Here is a 16,263-nt window from a genome sequence, read left to right on the forward strand (position 1 = left end):
TTTAGTGCTCTCTGTTACCAGAAGAGTGATTCAACACCTGCAGTTGGACGATAAAAAAAAAAAAAGACTGATATATTTCTATGGGATGCTGCTATTGCATTCAAAATCATTGGGTTTTTTTTATTGGTTTTTCATAACTGTTTCTTTGTAACACCTTCCCTCCCACTGTTTGTCTCTGTAACGTCCCTGCGTTTTTTGCCTTTGTGACAACTAAGAGAATTGTGTGTGTATATAGATATCTGTAAGCATGTTTGTGTGTGTATACACACACACACATGTGTATGTGTGTGTGTACTTGTGTGCTGTATTTACATATACAATGCAACCTCAAATACAATGCCACCTATTTCTTGAACAGAAAAAAAATCAATATTTTTTTGTTTTTAGTCAGCTATAATGCTAGCCTCTCCCACCCCTCCATCGCAGGCTCCAATGTTTTGTATTAAAATTGTCACATTATACACATGTTGAAATAGTATGCATTGTATACAAGTGTTGCTTTTCTCCCGAGATAACTTGAACCAACTCTTACGAGTGAATCCACAGAATTGCAACAGTAACCAGCCACACTTGTTGATTACAGACACTTGTCACAGAGACCATCAGCCATTTTTGTGATTCCAGTGACAGACACTATACAGTACACACACAGGGACCAAGCGATGAATTAATAGAGCACAAAGCCTGACCAGATACTGTAATGCATTTAGTCCCTGTGCTCTAATGATTCTGAGTTCAAATCCTCACAATGACAACTTTGTCATTTTGGAAGTCCCAGTACAAGATGGTGGAATGGCAGAATTGATATTACATTGGACAAGATGCCTTATGTTATTTCTTCTGGCTCTTTCTGTTTTGACCTCTTGGATGCTGGACTTAATTCATTATTCAATTTAACACTGCTAGGTAGTGCTTTGATGCCTTTAGCACAGTTCATTCTGTTGCAAGTATCAGCTGAGATCTTTCATTGGAAATAATTTGCTCACTTCCTCTAAAGAGTGTTGGAGATCTTAAAAAAATAAGATCCTATGTACTGCTCTTTCCTCTTTGAGTGGTTGAAACTAAAACTTAAAAAAAAAAATCTTTTCTAATTTTCCATTTTTTCAAACCACCTAATTGAGAATGGAAGAACAGTACCTATGATCCCTCATAGGTACTGTTCTTCCATTCTCAATTAGGTGGTTTGAAAAAATGGAAAATTAGAAAAGATTTTTTTTTAAAGTTTTAGTTTCAACCACTCAAAGACTGATGGAATTACTTTCAAATCAAGGGCCTGATCTGAATCCATTCTCCAGTTGTCCACTTTACTGTTTAGGGCCTTCCATCCATGCATGTGGGTTCAGATTTTTATCTCCTCTGAACACTGGTCTGGAATATTAAAAGAACTTGATGTAAGATACTTAATGTAATCAATAATTGTTCCAGAATTTCACTTTAGAAGTATAATAGGGACTTTTTCTTGAGATACTAGTGGGTACTGTTTTTGTTTTGGTCACATTGATTTTCATGCCAACCTGTGGCACACTTATACTTGAACTATCCGAGAGCTGATTAGACAGCCAGGTAGTTGTCACTAATTGCTGCAAGGCCTTAAGTTAAGCTCAATGATATCTAGAAAATCTAGTAGGGCATTCCCTGCAGTTCAGTCAGTAACAAAGATGGAGAGCTTTGTAGATAGAACACAGTATGCTATGTATATAGTATGCAATAATTTGATTCGCCAACTGAAGTCCCCGAGTACACTGCAGTTGACAGAATCAGAACTGTGTGAGTGAGAGAGAGAGGTTCTGCTTAATTGTTCACAATAAGCAAATGTACTGTTTATCATAGAACGTTGATAAAATGTTATTTTGCTTCTGCCTTTTTCTAAATGTTTTTGTATATAATCTGAAGGAGGAGGGGCAAGGGGAGTATCTACCTGATGTAGAGAACTATTCTCACATAATGTGTGTTCAGATACACAATATATCTAAAATTAAATAAATTGGCAAGTCAATACTGGAAACCTTTTAATGATGGGTCTGTTGGATCTAATTCTCACCTCAGCTTTTCTCCAAATGTTATGGCAAAAAACCAAATCTATTTTTGTTTCATGTCCAAAATACACTTGAAAAGAAAAACTGAAGGAAATTATGTTAGCACCTGCAATGGTCCACAACGAACCAAACCAGATTGTCCAGATTCATGCCACAAACTGTTGTTCTTTGGACCTTTTTGTTTTTAGAGCTATAAATATCCAAATTATATATTTAGATTCAATGTTTCATTGAGCTGTTGGGACATTACTGAATGTTTAGCCTTCATGTACTGATATGAGAAGTACATGTGAGAGTTATACAGTAATGGTCATATTTTGCCTTCTCTGGGCCCATGGTAGGATCTGCACTTGGTACACAGTGTGTGCACATCTTTGTGTTTGTTTCTCACCTCCTGACAGTTGTTCATTTGTTTACATTCCTGTATCTTAGCAGAGAGATTGATAGAATATGTACCACACTTAATTACTGGAGTCAATTTAATCAATTAAATCCTTCAAGGGGGTACCCCAGCATGGCTGCAGTTCATTAACTGCAATAAGTAAAAGAAATGTATAACTCCACACTACATGATGCCATAAAATTAAAAATTTAGATGAGACGTGATGAATCTGGTAATTACAAAAATTACCTGATAATTAGGAAAAAATTTTATTCTGACCAGCAGTGAGTCTTTCAGTAGACAACTCATTTGTGTTAGGGGATGAGATAGAGGTCTTAGATGTTGGCATAACTTTGTTTCTTTTCTTTTTTATTTTAGAAAGGGGAGGGAAGAGGAACAGTGCCCATGACCTTTGCAGGAAAGCTTGAAATAATTAACTGACATTATTGTCTGCAATGTTCTGAAAATAACTTGCCAAAATTGACGACGCATAAAAATAATAATTTCTCCAATTGGTGCAAGGCCACACGTTTTAGGGGAGAATATATTTCTGGTAGCTGACTGATACTGTATTTTATTTTTAAGTCCAGAGAGATAAATATCAACGCTGACAAAATGTAAAACTCAGAATGTAACAGAGATTTAGTAATTAAATGCTGTAAGTGATTTTTGGTCCTGTGCTGTATTTATCATTTGCGATAGCAGAATCAATAAAATACCTTGCTGTATTTAGTTGTCATCACTTTGTTAAATTCAAATCCAGTTCAGAGCAACTTTAAATGTCATCGTTTTAAAGTCAATAAAATAAAGTGCCTGTGAAGTGAGTGGATTGATTTCATCAACTATATCTCACCCTTGAAATTTATGGTCTTCTTCCTATGTTAGAAAACAGTTTTAGTATTAGAATGGTTGATTGGCAGAACTATTAGTGTTGGATAAAATGCCTTGAGGTATTTATTCTGGCTTTTTACATTCGAAGTTCAGATCAAAGGTCAGCTTTGTCCTTCATCCCTTCAGGGTTGATAATATATAGTATCAATCAAACGTTAGGAGTAATGATATTAACCTCGTCACCTCAAAATTGCTGGCACTTGTCCCTAAATTAGAAACAATTAAGAGTGATGGTTGGCAGAATTATTAGAGTACTAGCAAAAATAACCCCTGGTATTTGTTTTGGATTCTTGCATTCTGAGTTCAAATTCTGCTGGGGCCAAATTTACATTTCATCTTTTCAGGGTCAATAAAATAAATTTTAATACTGGAGTCACTGATATCAAGTAACCTTATTCCCTCAGAAACTATTATTATTGTAATTATTATTTACACTCAGAGGTCAAATCTGACAATGTTCATTTTTAAAGAGTGATAAGATAAAGTACTAGCCAAGTACTAGGTTTGAGGCTATCAACTAATCCCCTCACTTCATAATTAATTACTGGTCTTGTGCCTAGAGTTAGAAACCGTTATTAATCTGGTGGTGAATGTGCAGTATTGATGAATGTCCAAGAAAATTTTAATTACGCACTTTAACATTGAGTTGATAAAATAGTTCCATTCAATGTCATGGTTGATTAGTCCTTTCTTACAAATTCATACTTTTTTTTTACAAATTCATGCTTAGAAATCATTATTACAATGGCAGAAATCTGGCAGAAACGTTAGCACGCCGGGCGAAATGCTTAGCAGTATTTCGTCTGCCGTTACGTTCTGGGTTCAAATTCCGCCGAGGTTGACTTTGCCTTTCATCCTTTCGGGGTCGATAAATTAAGTACCAGTTACGCACTGGGGTCGATGTAATCGACTTAATCACTTTGTCTGTCCTTGTTTGTCCCCTCTATGTTTAGCCCCTTGTGGGCAATAAAGAAATAAGAAATCATTATTAGGGCTCAAGTGAAGGGAGTGAGCTGACAGAATTGTTAGCATGACAGGCAACATGCTTAGTTGCACTTTGTCTTTAGGTTCTGCATCCCACTGAGATCAACTTTGCCATTCATCCTTTCAGGGTCAATAAACTAAGTACCAGTTGATTATTGGGGTTGATTACATAGACTTGCCTCTTCCCTCGAACTTGTTGGCCTTGTGCCAAAATTTGAAACCATGATTAGGGCTTGGTTGAAGATGACACCAGATGACCCAGTAGTACCCTTTGAGGAACAGATGCCACTGTGATGTTGTTAGAAAAAGCAGGGTGAGAAGAGATTTGTGGACCAGAGGTTAGTTTGTATTGGCAAGTAGCTATGTGATAATGAGTTCGGTGATATTATTTTAGATGCAGTTTAAGATGCTTTTATCTTCCTATAAATTCCCATGTTGACATGTTTTGTCATAGACCAATGAAGCAGTGTCCTTCCACACATCTCAGTTTTCATCATTTTAATGTATACTTTTCTATGCTTGCATTGAATTCGTTAAGACAGATTTTCTATGACCAGGTGCCCTCCCTGTCATCAACCCTCATCTGTTTCCAAGTCAGGTAATAGTTTCCCATGACCAGACATATTTACATGGAGGATTGGGAAAGTGCATTGCTAGTTTGACACTGACCTCATTTACAACTCTATCGTGTGATGTTGAGACAAGGTGACACCAATACACACACTGTTTACCAAATCCACTCACAAAGCTTTGGTTGACCCAGGGCTTTAGTAGAAGTCACTTGCTCAAAGTATCATACAGTGAGACTGAACCTGAAACCATGTGGTTGGGAAGCAAACTTCTTATCCACACAGTCATGTCTGGGCCTATATTACATATTACATTCTATAAGGATGCAGCTCACAACATGATGCTGCATCTATTTTATACTGACATGAGTGGGAGGATTCCTTTTGGAGAAAAATTATGACTATTTTGCATATTTTTAAGACAGTTGTCTTTTTCGGTACACCTTTTCCCATTTTCTGTTGTTAATTAGTCAGCTATATGTACAGATAGGACTGAAATAACTTGATAAACATCTCTACATCACCAATCATTGAATAAAGAGAGGTTGGTTATTGGTTTGGTTGGTTTATTGGTGTATCTTGTAATTATTATTACACCAATGTTGGATTTGTAGATTGCAACCAATCTTTCTCCACTCCCATGTTAGTTTGGATTGTTTAGATAAACAAAAGAAGCGAGAAGGGTGCAGAATATTGAATTGTAACTATTTTAAAGCTTTAGAAGGTTAGGGCTTCATGAGTTTCATATAGTTTTTAGATCTATCGACTGCTGTATTCTCTGTTCATTGATGCTACATTGTTAAGTGTTTACCACTCAGTTATTTATACTTCTTACTATTATGTTTCTTGTTACCCATTACAAGATTATCATCCTGATTTCAAGTTTCACTACAATCATAGTGTTATGTTCCTGGATACAGCAAGATAGTTGTAGCCATGCAAGCCAAACAAAATTTGTCCTATCTAAAAACCAAAAGGAAGTTAAAGCTTTGTTTGCTGGTTGAGTAGCAAAGGAGAACAGCAGGTGGGATAGGGGTGACAGACGTCTAGTTTTTCTAAAAATCAATTGCACCGCCAATATATTTACACTTTTTGACAAAAAGCCATCTCTATTCATGCTGACATATTAAAAAACAAAATAATAAATGAATGTAATTCATTGCTGCTTTAGTATCTTCGAATATTGAATTATAAATTGGTAGTAGAAAGATTCAACTATTTTTGCTATTTGTCATGAATTTTATGTTTATAAAAGAATGTAAGAACTTCCAATTAAAAACAAATGCTTGTTGGCACCATTTCATCTTCCTGCGTCAAACCAACTACAAAGCCTCTATGCAGCTATTTGATTTTCCTAGAAATGGCTGCCAAATCTCTCAAATTGCACCCTATTTACTGTCTTAAAAATGGACACCTTGGATAAAACAGTACTATGTACACTACCTCAGAAAACAATTTGAATGATCATAGCTGGAATAGCTTTGATTGTAGGTCTGCTTAGTCAGGACTCATTTAAAACACAGAAAAATAAAGAAATGTCGAACACTTATCAACATAAGTTCAATACTTTTTACTAGTTTACAATTTCCTGTGAAAATTTTGAAATATAAAACTGGGTTCAGTGACTCATCCTAGCATTGATTGGGATTTTACTCTAATTGAGAAGATATAATATTGCAGAGTGCAATCAATACAAACAGGAAACTTCATTATGGTTGCTTAATTTGTTAGAAATAGCAGTAAAATCTGCCTCAAATTATAACCCTATTGTCTTAGAAAAAGAAAAGAAAAACAACAGGTCAGACATGTTGGATAATGTAGTGTTGAGAGTTGGTTTGACTGCATCACTTTTGATCATGGATTTGCTGGATCAGGTGTGACTGGAGCTATAAACAGTGACAATAACAATATTAGATTGTGTTGGTATCAGAAACAGAAGACCTCAAGAAATATGTATATATGTGTGTGTATAAATGTATAAATTTTCCAAATGCATCCTGTCCATGCTAACATGCAAAAAAAAAAAAAAAATGTAAACTAATAAGAATTTTAAAAAATCCCCAAATTGGGTAATGGCACATGAATGACTGAATTGAAAACATTTAAACCCCAAGTTTTTTTCCTTTTTTGTTTGTTTGGCAAAGCTGAAGGGGACTCAGCAGTGGGGATGGAGGATTCTATGACCTAAAAAGTAAATAAATGAGAAAGAAAAAAATGCACTTCTTCCTTGAAGCATCTGATTCTTCATGGTAGAAATCAATTTTTCTGCCTTTCACCTCTTCCCCTTCCTCATTCCATATGGAACAATTCTTAAGTAGCAACTAGAAAAGAAAGAGCTAGTTGATACCATTGTTACTCAATCCAGCAGATCTTAAGGGAAAGGGTGGCAGCTGTGGTAGGGGTTGGATGTCCTATATGGTGATGATGATATAAAAGATTAGTAGGAAAGTTGGATCAATAATATGGAAAAGATGGTTAATGGCTGGATGAGGAAGAAAATGCACACACATTCACATAATGTAGAAGGAGTTTCAAATCTATTAAAATTATATTTGAAGATGTTTTAGCAGGAATTTGGCAGATGTTTTTTTAATTTTATTCTTTGGGGGTTTCAAACAAAATGAAAACAAAAGCTTTTCTTTTTCAATCTTAGCCTCCCCCACTTTTTTCCCCCTATTTCCACCATTTTATATAATATTTGTTTTCTTTTATGCATAAGGTATTTAAGGTGAGGTTAGTATTGATCTGCCTGAATGAAGTCCCATGTGAGTTGCAGCCAATGTTGTACAAGTTCCAAGTCTGAAAACAGAAAAGAGTGGGAAAGGTGGGGGAAGGATGTGAGTTTTCCCCAAGAATTAGAAATAAATCAATATTTTAGATTAAAAAAAAAAAATCTAGTCTTTGATTTATTTTTTAATCATACTATGATGACTATTTTTATTTTCATATTTAAATACCCTTTTATACTAAAAACTACTCAAATTTCAATATAACATGTAATCCCTTGTCAACCAAGCAAACTGAGGTAATCAGTCATGTACCTTATCTAGTGGCACAACCCTGTACTTGTTACATCTTGCTTATTGTGGTAACATGGGTGGGCATATTCTTTTGGGGCAAAGTATAGATATTTACATATTGTTGAAGCAGTTGCCTTCATAGGTAAACCTTTCTTCCCATCTTGTTGTTAATCGGTCTACTATAATTACAAATAGATCTTGCTTGGTAACTGATTTTCCAGTGGCATAAATGTATTAGTTGTAAGGTCTTGAATTCATAACCCACATGGTCAATGATGTTTCAACTGTTGCACATCTTGGCTGAGACAATAAGATGCAAGTATCAGTTTAAAGGTTCACAGTTCATACCACATCATCAAACTTTAGTCTTCAGCAAAAAAACATTTTAACAGTTAGTGGACAGTCAGATCTAATTTAGAGCTAATTCACTTTGGAAAAGAAGATATCTGGGCCAACAATTAGACAAATCTTCAGTTATCCATCACAATGATGACATCAAGCTGAACAATCAAATTTATCAAGTCCTGTAGGCACATCTTCAGTTGTTCAATATACTAGTGAAGTTGATGACCAACAGTCATACCTTTAATTGTCCACTTGAATGAGGATACCAACTGATATATACAGTCACATTAACTATATACTGTTACTATACCAGGAGTGGTAAACGACAACTTGCAGGCCATATCCAGTCCATGACCTCATTCCATCTGGCCTGATAAATTCAGTGAATATGTGACATTGCAAACAAAAAATCTTTCGTTTTTTCATTTCTTTTCTTTGGTTCATGGATAATAAAATTTAAAGTAAAGTAGAGCAAAGTTGTGTAAAGTAGAGCAAGATTTCTTGCAGTTGATAAAAAAAATCTAAGTTTCTTCAGGTGCATAAGTAGTAATTGCTTTCACCTTCCTGAATAAATGGAATAATTGACTACCAGGGTCTCATATTAATTTATATGACTTATTGATTCTAAGAAAGGTGGGAGTGACAAAAATTGTCTGAGTAAAACAGGTTATCTAGTTGGTTTACTTTATTTGAAACTACTGTTACTCCCATTCATCTGAACTACTGTTTTAACCATTAACTATATTATTATAGTATAGATGTTATGTCATAGAGAAGACCTACGCATACACACTGATTATTAAGGTAGCTCTGGAAAATGGAATCACCAGTAGCATTGAAGCAACCTTGGGAAAACTATTAAGAATAAGGAAAGAGGGAGATACTTTATCTCTACACCATCCTCATCATGAGTAATAATACCAATGTTATGTACTTTCTGATGTAGACATAAACTTATAAACATGTTTGCTGTTACATAGAGAATATGAAAGTACTTTTATAAACATCATTATACATGTATATGATTTCTATAATGGAAACATTGTGTTGAAAGTTAATCTAACAGCTGGACTATCATGGTTTCATTTTTATTTCTTAGTAGGAGGGCTTCTGAGATTGGTGAGAGTTGGGGAAGAAGGTATCCATAAAATTGAGTCTGGTCCCAAACACTAGCAACAGAGTGGAAACCACTAAAATCATCGAAGGTGCCACATGGTGGTGTTAAATCATATGATGAACTAAGTCATATGATGACCATGTAGGTCATGGTAGGATTTGAACTCGGAACACTAAGAGCCAGAACAAATACTGCAAGACATCAAGTCCAACATAGTTCCACCAATCTATTATCTTGTATTGGGATTTTTTTTTTTTTTATTGAGCTACAAAAGAATGGAAAGTGAAGTTGAACTCTTTGCACTCACCACAGGCTCAATATACTTGATTCAGGTAGAGAATGAATTAAAAATCACTTTTACAGAAAACTTGATTTGAAGATTTGAAATTTCATATTGATAAAAGCCAAAAATGCTTTTGGAAATCAGAATCAAACATTTTATGTAAATGTATGTACTTGTATACTTATATATATATATATATATATATATATATATATATATACACACACACACACACACACACACACACACACACACACACACACACACACACACACACACACACACACACACACACACACACACAACTATACAGATATAATACTGTATCTATAACAATGCTATCAGAGCTCTAAAGATTACTTTTACAAAACTATACACCCAGTTTTCTGTTTCTTTTTCTCTCTTCTCACCCTCCAGAGTGAAAGATGAAATTGACTTCATGACAGTGCACCAGCATAATTACGGCCAAATAGCTGAAATCAGGAATAGAGTAGTTATTTACAGCCAGTTTATAGCAAGCCCTATTATATAGTATCTGTTTACAATTATGTCAGGTGTTTCCAATCAAAACCATAAAATGACACTTCAGGGTGTGTGATAAAGAAGGAAAGTATATATATATATATATGATATATATATATATATGATATATATATATATATATATATATATATATATATATATATATATATAAAATATATAGTTTTGGGGAAAATAACCAATTTTCAAGAACTCATTGATGAAAATCCACTATCACATATTATTATATTTATATTATTATTATATTATATTATATTATATTTATCTTATGATATTTACTTTACTTTATATTATACTCATTTATTGTGCTTTTAATTATTAATTTTTCTATATGTGATAGTGGATTTTCATCGATGAGTTCTTGAAAATTGGTTATTTTCCCTAAAACTATATATTTTATATATACTTTATCTATAAGGCTCAATTTAATTTTAATTTTTTATAAATTGATTTTAATTGAGTTTTTTTACCTGTAATTTTGGATTTTGTCCCTAATATTATTACTTTATTAGAATCACTTTTCAGAATAACATCAAAAGATTTTTAAAAAATCACCTTGGGCAAGTGTTTTCTACCGTAGCCTTGTGAGTGAAATTGGTAAATGAAAACTGAAAGAAGCCTGATGTATATTTGTGTGTGTGCACACACGCACACATGCATGCTACTCTCGCTTTGCCCTAACATCATGTGATAGTTGTAAGCAAGCGTCACCATTATGCAAGTAGTGTTCTTTGTTTCTAATTTTCCAAGACATTGTCTGGTAACGGGAAATATTACTTTACTTGGAAACAAGTGAGGGATCGCAGCATAAAGGGCATCCAACTGTAGAAAATCCACCTCAACAAATTCTGTCTTACTTATGCAAGTATGGAAAAGCAGACATTAAAATGATGATGATGATGATATTTCATAAGCACACTAAGAACTTTATTATTCCACAGTACTGTTGCGCAGTCCACTTTTAAAATAAGAGAATAAATTAGTTATCAAAGAAAAGAAAAAAAAAAAAAAGGATTTTTCATCTTCAGATGTGATATTACTTTTGTAGTAGGTATGTAAAAAAAAATTAATTTCCTAAGGATGCAGGTGGGAGAGCATAGGGAAGGTTGGGAACACACTAAACAAAGTGGACTGTCTTAGTCACATGGCACATGTTTACATCTCGGTAGACTGGGCTATCACCTAGTATCTATATTATATACAGCTAGGTGGACTGGCCCAATCTGTCAAGTGCCATGACTACAGACACTGTAGTCATGGCACTTCCCCTACTCTCTTGCATTTCTAGTCAGACAACCTATTCTCTGTCCTCTTCACCCCATCCACCTCATAGTATCTCTCTCTTTCTCCCCCCCCCCACCTTCCCAATACATCTCTACTTTCCATCCATCATCACCATTACCAGAAATGTTAATGTTTTTGTCAAAGTATAGTGGTGGTACATTTGTATGAAATTGCCAGTGGACTGGTGTGTGTGTGTGTGTGTGTGTGTGTGTGTGTGCGCGCACGGCTAAATGTCACTGTAGGGACAATCTAATCTGAACTTCTGGTATATTTCTCTGACTCTCCATTTACTGCAGCCCGTTGTTTTGTTTCAGACAGAAACCACACCTTTTTGCCTTTGGAGGGTGGCAGTGGAATTTGTATTTGTTTGTGTAAAGCTGTGTCTGCGTGTGTGTGTGCACCAGTGCAGTGTATGTATGTATGTATGTATGTATGTATCTTTCCATATGCATGTATCAGTGACGTGTGTATGGCTGTGCGTATGCCTCTGTGTGTATGTAAGTCTGTGTCCATGTATGTCTGAATGCGCTTGCCTCCTGGTGTATATGTGAGTCTGCATGAATGTACCCTACTAATAATGCTATAAAACACACTATCTCCCTTCCCCTTTTATTCGAGCAAGTATTCTCCAAGATCTTTTTTTCTCTTTTTTTTTTTTTTTACTATAACTGGTTGGGTGGGGAAAATATGTCGAAAAATCCAAGTGTACTCACTGTATTAGATGGTTATGAAGGTTAGTATTTGTCACTTGAACTGGCAGGTCTCCCCCATTTGAGGATACCTTCTTCGTGCCATTCCACCAGTCTCAGAAGCCCTTTTAAACAACTTTCTGCTCAGTGAGAGTGGAGATAGGGGAATGTAGTACAAGGGTATACAAAGGCTCAGTCACCAGGTATGTGTTAGTGCAATAATAATTCTTTCTATTATAGGTGCAAGGCTTGAAATATTGACGGAGGGAGCTACTTGGCTACATCAGCCACAATGCTCAACTGTTACCTACTTCATTGCCTCAAAAGGATGAGAACAAAGTTGACCTTAACAGCATCTGGAGTTGAAAGAAATACTGATAAACATTTTGTCTGATGTACTAATGATTCTTCCAGCTCACTGCCTTAATAAAAATAATTTCAAATTTTGGTACAAGGCCAGCAATTTCAGGGAAGGGGCCTAGTCAATTACATCAATCCCAGTGTATGACTAGTGACTTATTTTATCAACCCTGAAAGGTTGAAAAGTAAAGTTGACCTCACCAGAATTTGAATTCAGAATGTAGAGCCAGAAGAAATGCTGCTAAGCATTTTGTCTGGCATACTAATAATTCTGCTAGCTTGCTGCCTTAATAATTTCTAAAATAAGCATGAAGCCATAAATTTGGTGGAAAAGGAATAGTTATTCAGTACTTGACAGGTAGATTATTTTGTTGGTCCTTAGGATCATTGAAGGCATGTTGGCCATAATGGGATTTGGACTCTGGACCTAAGTATTTCACAGCATTTTGTCCCTTGCTCTGCTAAGTCTGTGAGAATCTAAAGTCTTGGTATTAAGCACTGTAATCACCAACTGACAAAGGAAAGGATAACAGACTGTATATACCTGGACCACATATCTATCTATCTATCTATATATATATATGTGTGTGTGTGTGTTTGGTGAATACTAGTTATTACATCAGTATTTGGCTGAAAATTTGTGAGTTTTAGCCTTAAATTACTGTGCTTTTCCTGATTCACTTCACTAATAATTCAGCACCCTTAATGCTCAAAATTATTTCACGTTTATTGACCCCTGGATAGCGAAACAAATACCCCCTCCCCAAAGGTTAATGCTGACCATTTTGTCAACTTCTGTTCTAATTAAACTGAATACAAGGCAGAATGGTCACAGTCACAACACCTACTTACTGTATGTCTGCTGGATCAGGGGTGACTTCAGCTAAACAGCAATATAACACTGTATAACATTGTTAATCTGTTGCTGCTGGGTGCAAAGTGTCAATATCTAACAGTGAAAGTTACTTAGGACAAAAGCAGCAGATTTGGGTGGGGCAGTCACGGATGTTGGGTCACAGATGAGATGATGCAGGATTGAGAAGAAGGGTGGTACATTTTATTTGTAGACATGTCCACGCATAGCTAAGTTCTAAAGCCCTTAACGTTTCAGACATTGCTCTAACTTGTTGTCCATAAGCGCTCTAGCATTTAAACCAGCCATATCCAGCCGAAATATTCTATCTGGTTTATGCTCAAACTAGCCAGATCCTGCTTCTTGCGCCTACTTTATACTGTCATTTTAAAAATATACAATCATATTATTAAAAATTCGAAGCTATAAGATAATGTATGATTAATTCAAAACATTGTTGATAGATGGCAGAGTGATCTGAATGCTAAAGGGTTAAATCAGCTATATCCAGTCCAAATATTCTACTTGGTTTATGCTCAAACTAGCCAGATCCTGCCTCTCACACCTATTTTACACTGTCATTCTAAAAATATATAACCATCTCATTAAAAATTGAAAGCTATGAGATGATGCATGACTTAATTCAAAACAATGTGAATAAATAAGCGTTACATTGGACAATAATCTGAATGCTAAAGGGGTAAGGAACAGTGAAATAACCAGGATTAAAATTCCAAATACAGCTGATGTTTTATACATTTGAAACAAGGCATTTTGTCCTACATAGCCTCTGTTCACCTAAAAATTTATACTAAAGATACCAGATCAGATGTTAATAACAATACTATAGGTACCAGATAATTTGGGATGTTAATAATGTGCTATCTCTGTCCTCCAGTAAAAAAAAAAATGCTTCTCAATTCTATGACCTCTGCTCTACTTCTCCACACTGACCTATTGGGTAGTAAATGTTAAAATGTTCATACTAATTAGGTCTTATATCACAAAAAAATATTCTCTAAATAGTCTTATAAAGAATGTATTAAAACTTTTTTTTAACACTGATATTTTTTTAACTGCTTTATCAAAGGGTTTATAGCTAGCTCATCTGTGAATAACAGTGCTACACTAATTTCTTTTCAAATAACTTAAATATGTTCAATATAAACTAAAATCAAAATGACATTTCTGTGACATATCGTAAAAAGAAGAAAATAAAAAAAAAGCATTAATGAGACAAACAATCACGTTTTCTTCTCATGGCTGTTGGGTTTGTTATACAGAGGCTGCTTTTTACATTTTATATGCTGTTATACATAGGCTGTTCTTTGCATTTTATGTGATACAATGTCATCTACTCAGTGGTTCAGCACATTTGTCATCCTCTTTCTCTCAAGCTAATATTTCTCACTCCCTCATTCTCACTGTCCTCCACATTCTCTCTTTCCCTTTCACATTTTTCACTTTCTAAACACATGTGTATGCACAAATAACACAGCTGTAGATACTCCTAAAAATAAATTAGGCTGATTACAGTTGAAATATGGTTTGATCATAGGTCTGTTTGATCATTATTGATCTTGGGCTAAACTACATTTGATTTTATGATACATGATTTGTTATGAATCAATATTTATTATTTTTTTTTTTTTCCCCATTTCAGATTGCTCAATGGAGTAAACTGTGGCGTTTGATTCAGGGCAGTGACTGTGACACATGTCGAGACTTGGGTGTTGATTTGGCACCCAGTGGTGCTTCTTCTCAGCTAGATCAAGAGCTTGATCACAGAGTGAAGCGTTTTCTGATGGAGCGTCATATACTTCGCATCCATCTTCCAAATGGAGGATTCAGTATGGTGAAATATGGCGATGCAACCGACATTAAGGTAAATATATGTTTATTTCACTCTTTTTTTTTGTCTTTAAAGTTAAAATTGAATCTGTCTGCAAATCAGAGTGTCTGTAGGGCCAGTGATAAGGATATATCTGTCAAATGTATTGCTTATCTATTCACGCTGTTTTGAATTAACCACACATTGTCTTGTAACTTTGAGATTTCGATTACATGATACTTTATTTTTGGAATGACATTGTAAGGTATGTCTGACCAGTTTGAACATAAAAACAACTATATGTTGGCCAGATAAGGTCATTTCAAATGTTAAATGGTTAAACAATGTCTTTCACTCACTTCCTCATGGTACCATTTTAAAAAATTATTCTAAAGAAGGTGAAAAAGGAAAAACACTACAAACCATTTTCTTATTAACTAAATATACTGATATTTTGATGACTTATATCAGGTGTTAAGACATCACATCACATATAAGTCAATCTAATATATACATATAAATCATACCCAGTCATGCTGTGAAAATTACTAGGTGGTAGAGCCCAAGTTAAGTGTACCATTGATACTCATCAAGCCCAGTGTGTCACAGTTAAACCACTGTAATGGAGATATGCGCACTTCATAAATATCGTGTTAGGTTCAAAATATTACACAGCATTTAGTAAGCTATATTGTGTATATATAATGTTGATATACATTATATAAAGACCCCCTTCAGTCATGAATGACCATGGGATTCTACCTAGAAAGTTCCCTTTCCGAGGCACAAGTCCAGGCAAGGTTGTTTATGGATGACCAGCAGTCACCCATTCATATCAGCCTCCCCTCTCCATGCCATCGATCTTATCCAAGAGAAAGGCAAATACAGCTTGGCATCAGTAATGTCACAACTCCTTTCTACATCAGAGTGAACTGGCGCAATGTGAAATAAAATGTCTTGCTCAAGAACACAACACACAGCCCAGTCCAGGGTTTGAACTCACTACATTATATATATATATATATATATATATATTTAAAGTCACCACAGTGAAATTATATATGTATGTATTCTGTATA

The 16,263-nt window shown here is 34.9% G+C and overlaps 1 protein-coding gene across 15 annotated transcripts in view; it reads left to right on the plus strand.

Moving 5' to 3' along the window:
* The window catches only part of LOC106874006 (focal adhesion kinase 1), a 235,425-nt gene that overhangs the window by 89,746 nt on the left and 129,416 nt on the right, over positions 1-16,263 (plus strand). For all 15 annotated transcript variants that reach the window (XM_052970233.2, XM_089356767.1, XM_052970231.2 and 12 more), the window contains exon 2: positions 15,017-15,238. In XM_052970233.2, coding sequence (XP_052826193.1) covers positions 15,158-15,238 — 81 coding nt within the window. In that variant the 5' untranslated portion in view covers positions 15,017-15,157. The remainder of the gene's footprint in view (positions 1-15,016; positions 15,239-16,263) is intronic.

This window comes from Octopus bimaculoides, chromosome 8 (genome assembly GCF_046866305.1).
Source record: "Octopus bimaculoides isolate indiv1 chromosome 8, ASM4686630v1, whole genome shotgun sequence".
Classification (NCBI taxonomy): domain Eukaryota; kingdom Metazoa; phylum Mollusca; class Cephalopoda; order Octopoda; family Octopodidae; genus Octopus; species Octopus bimaculoides.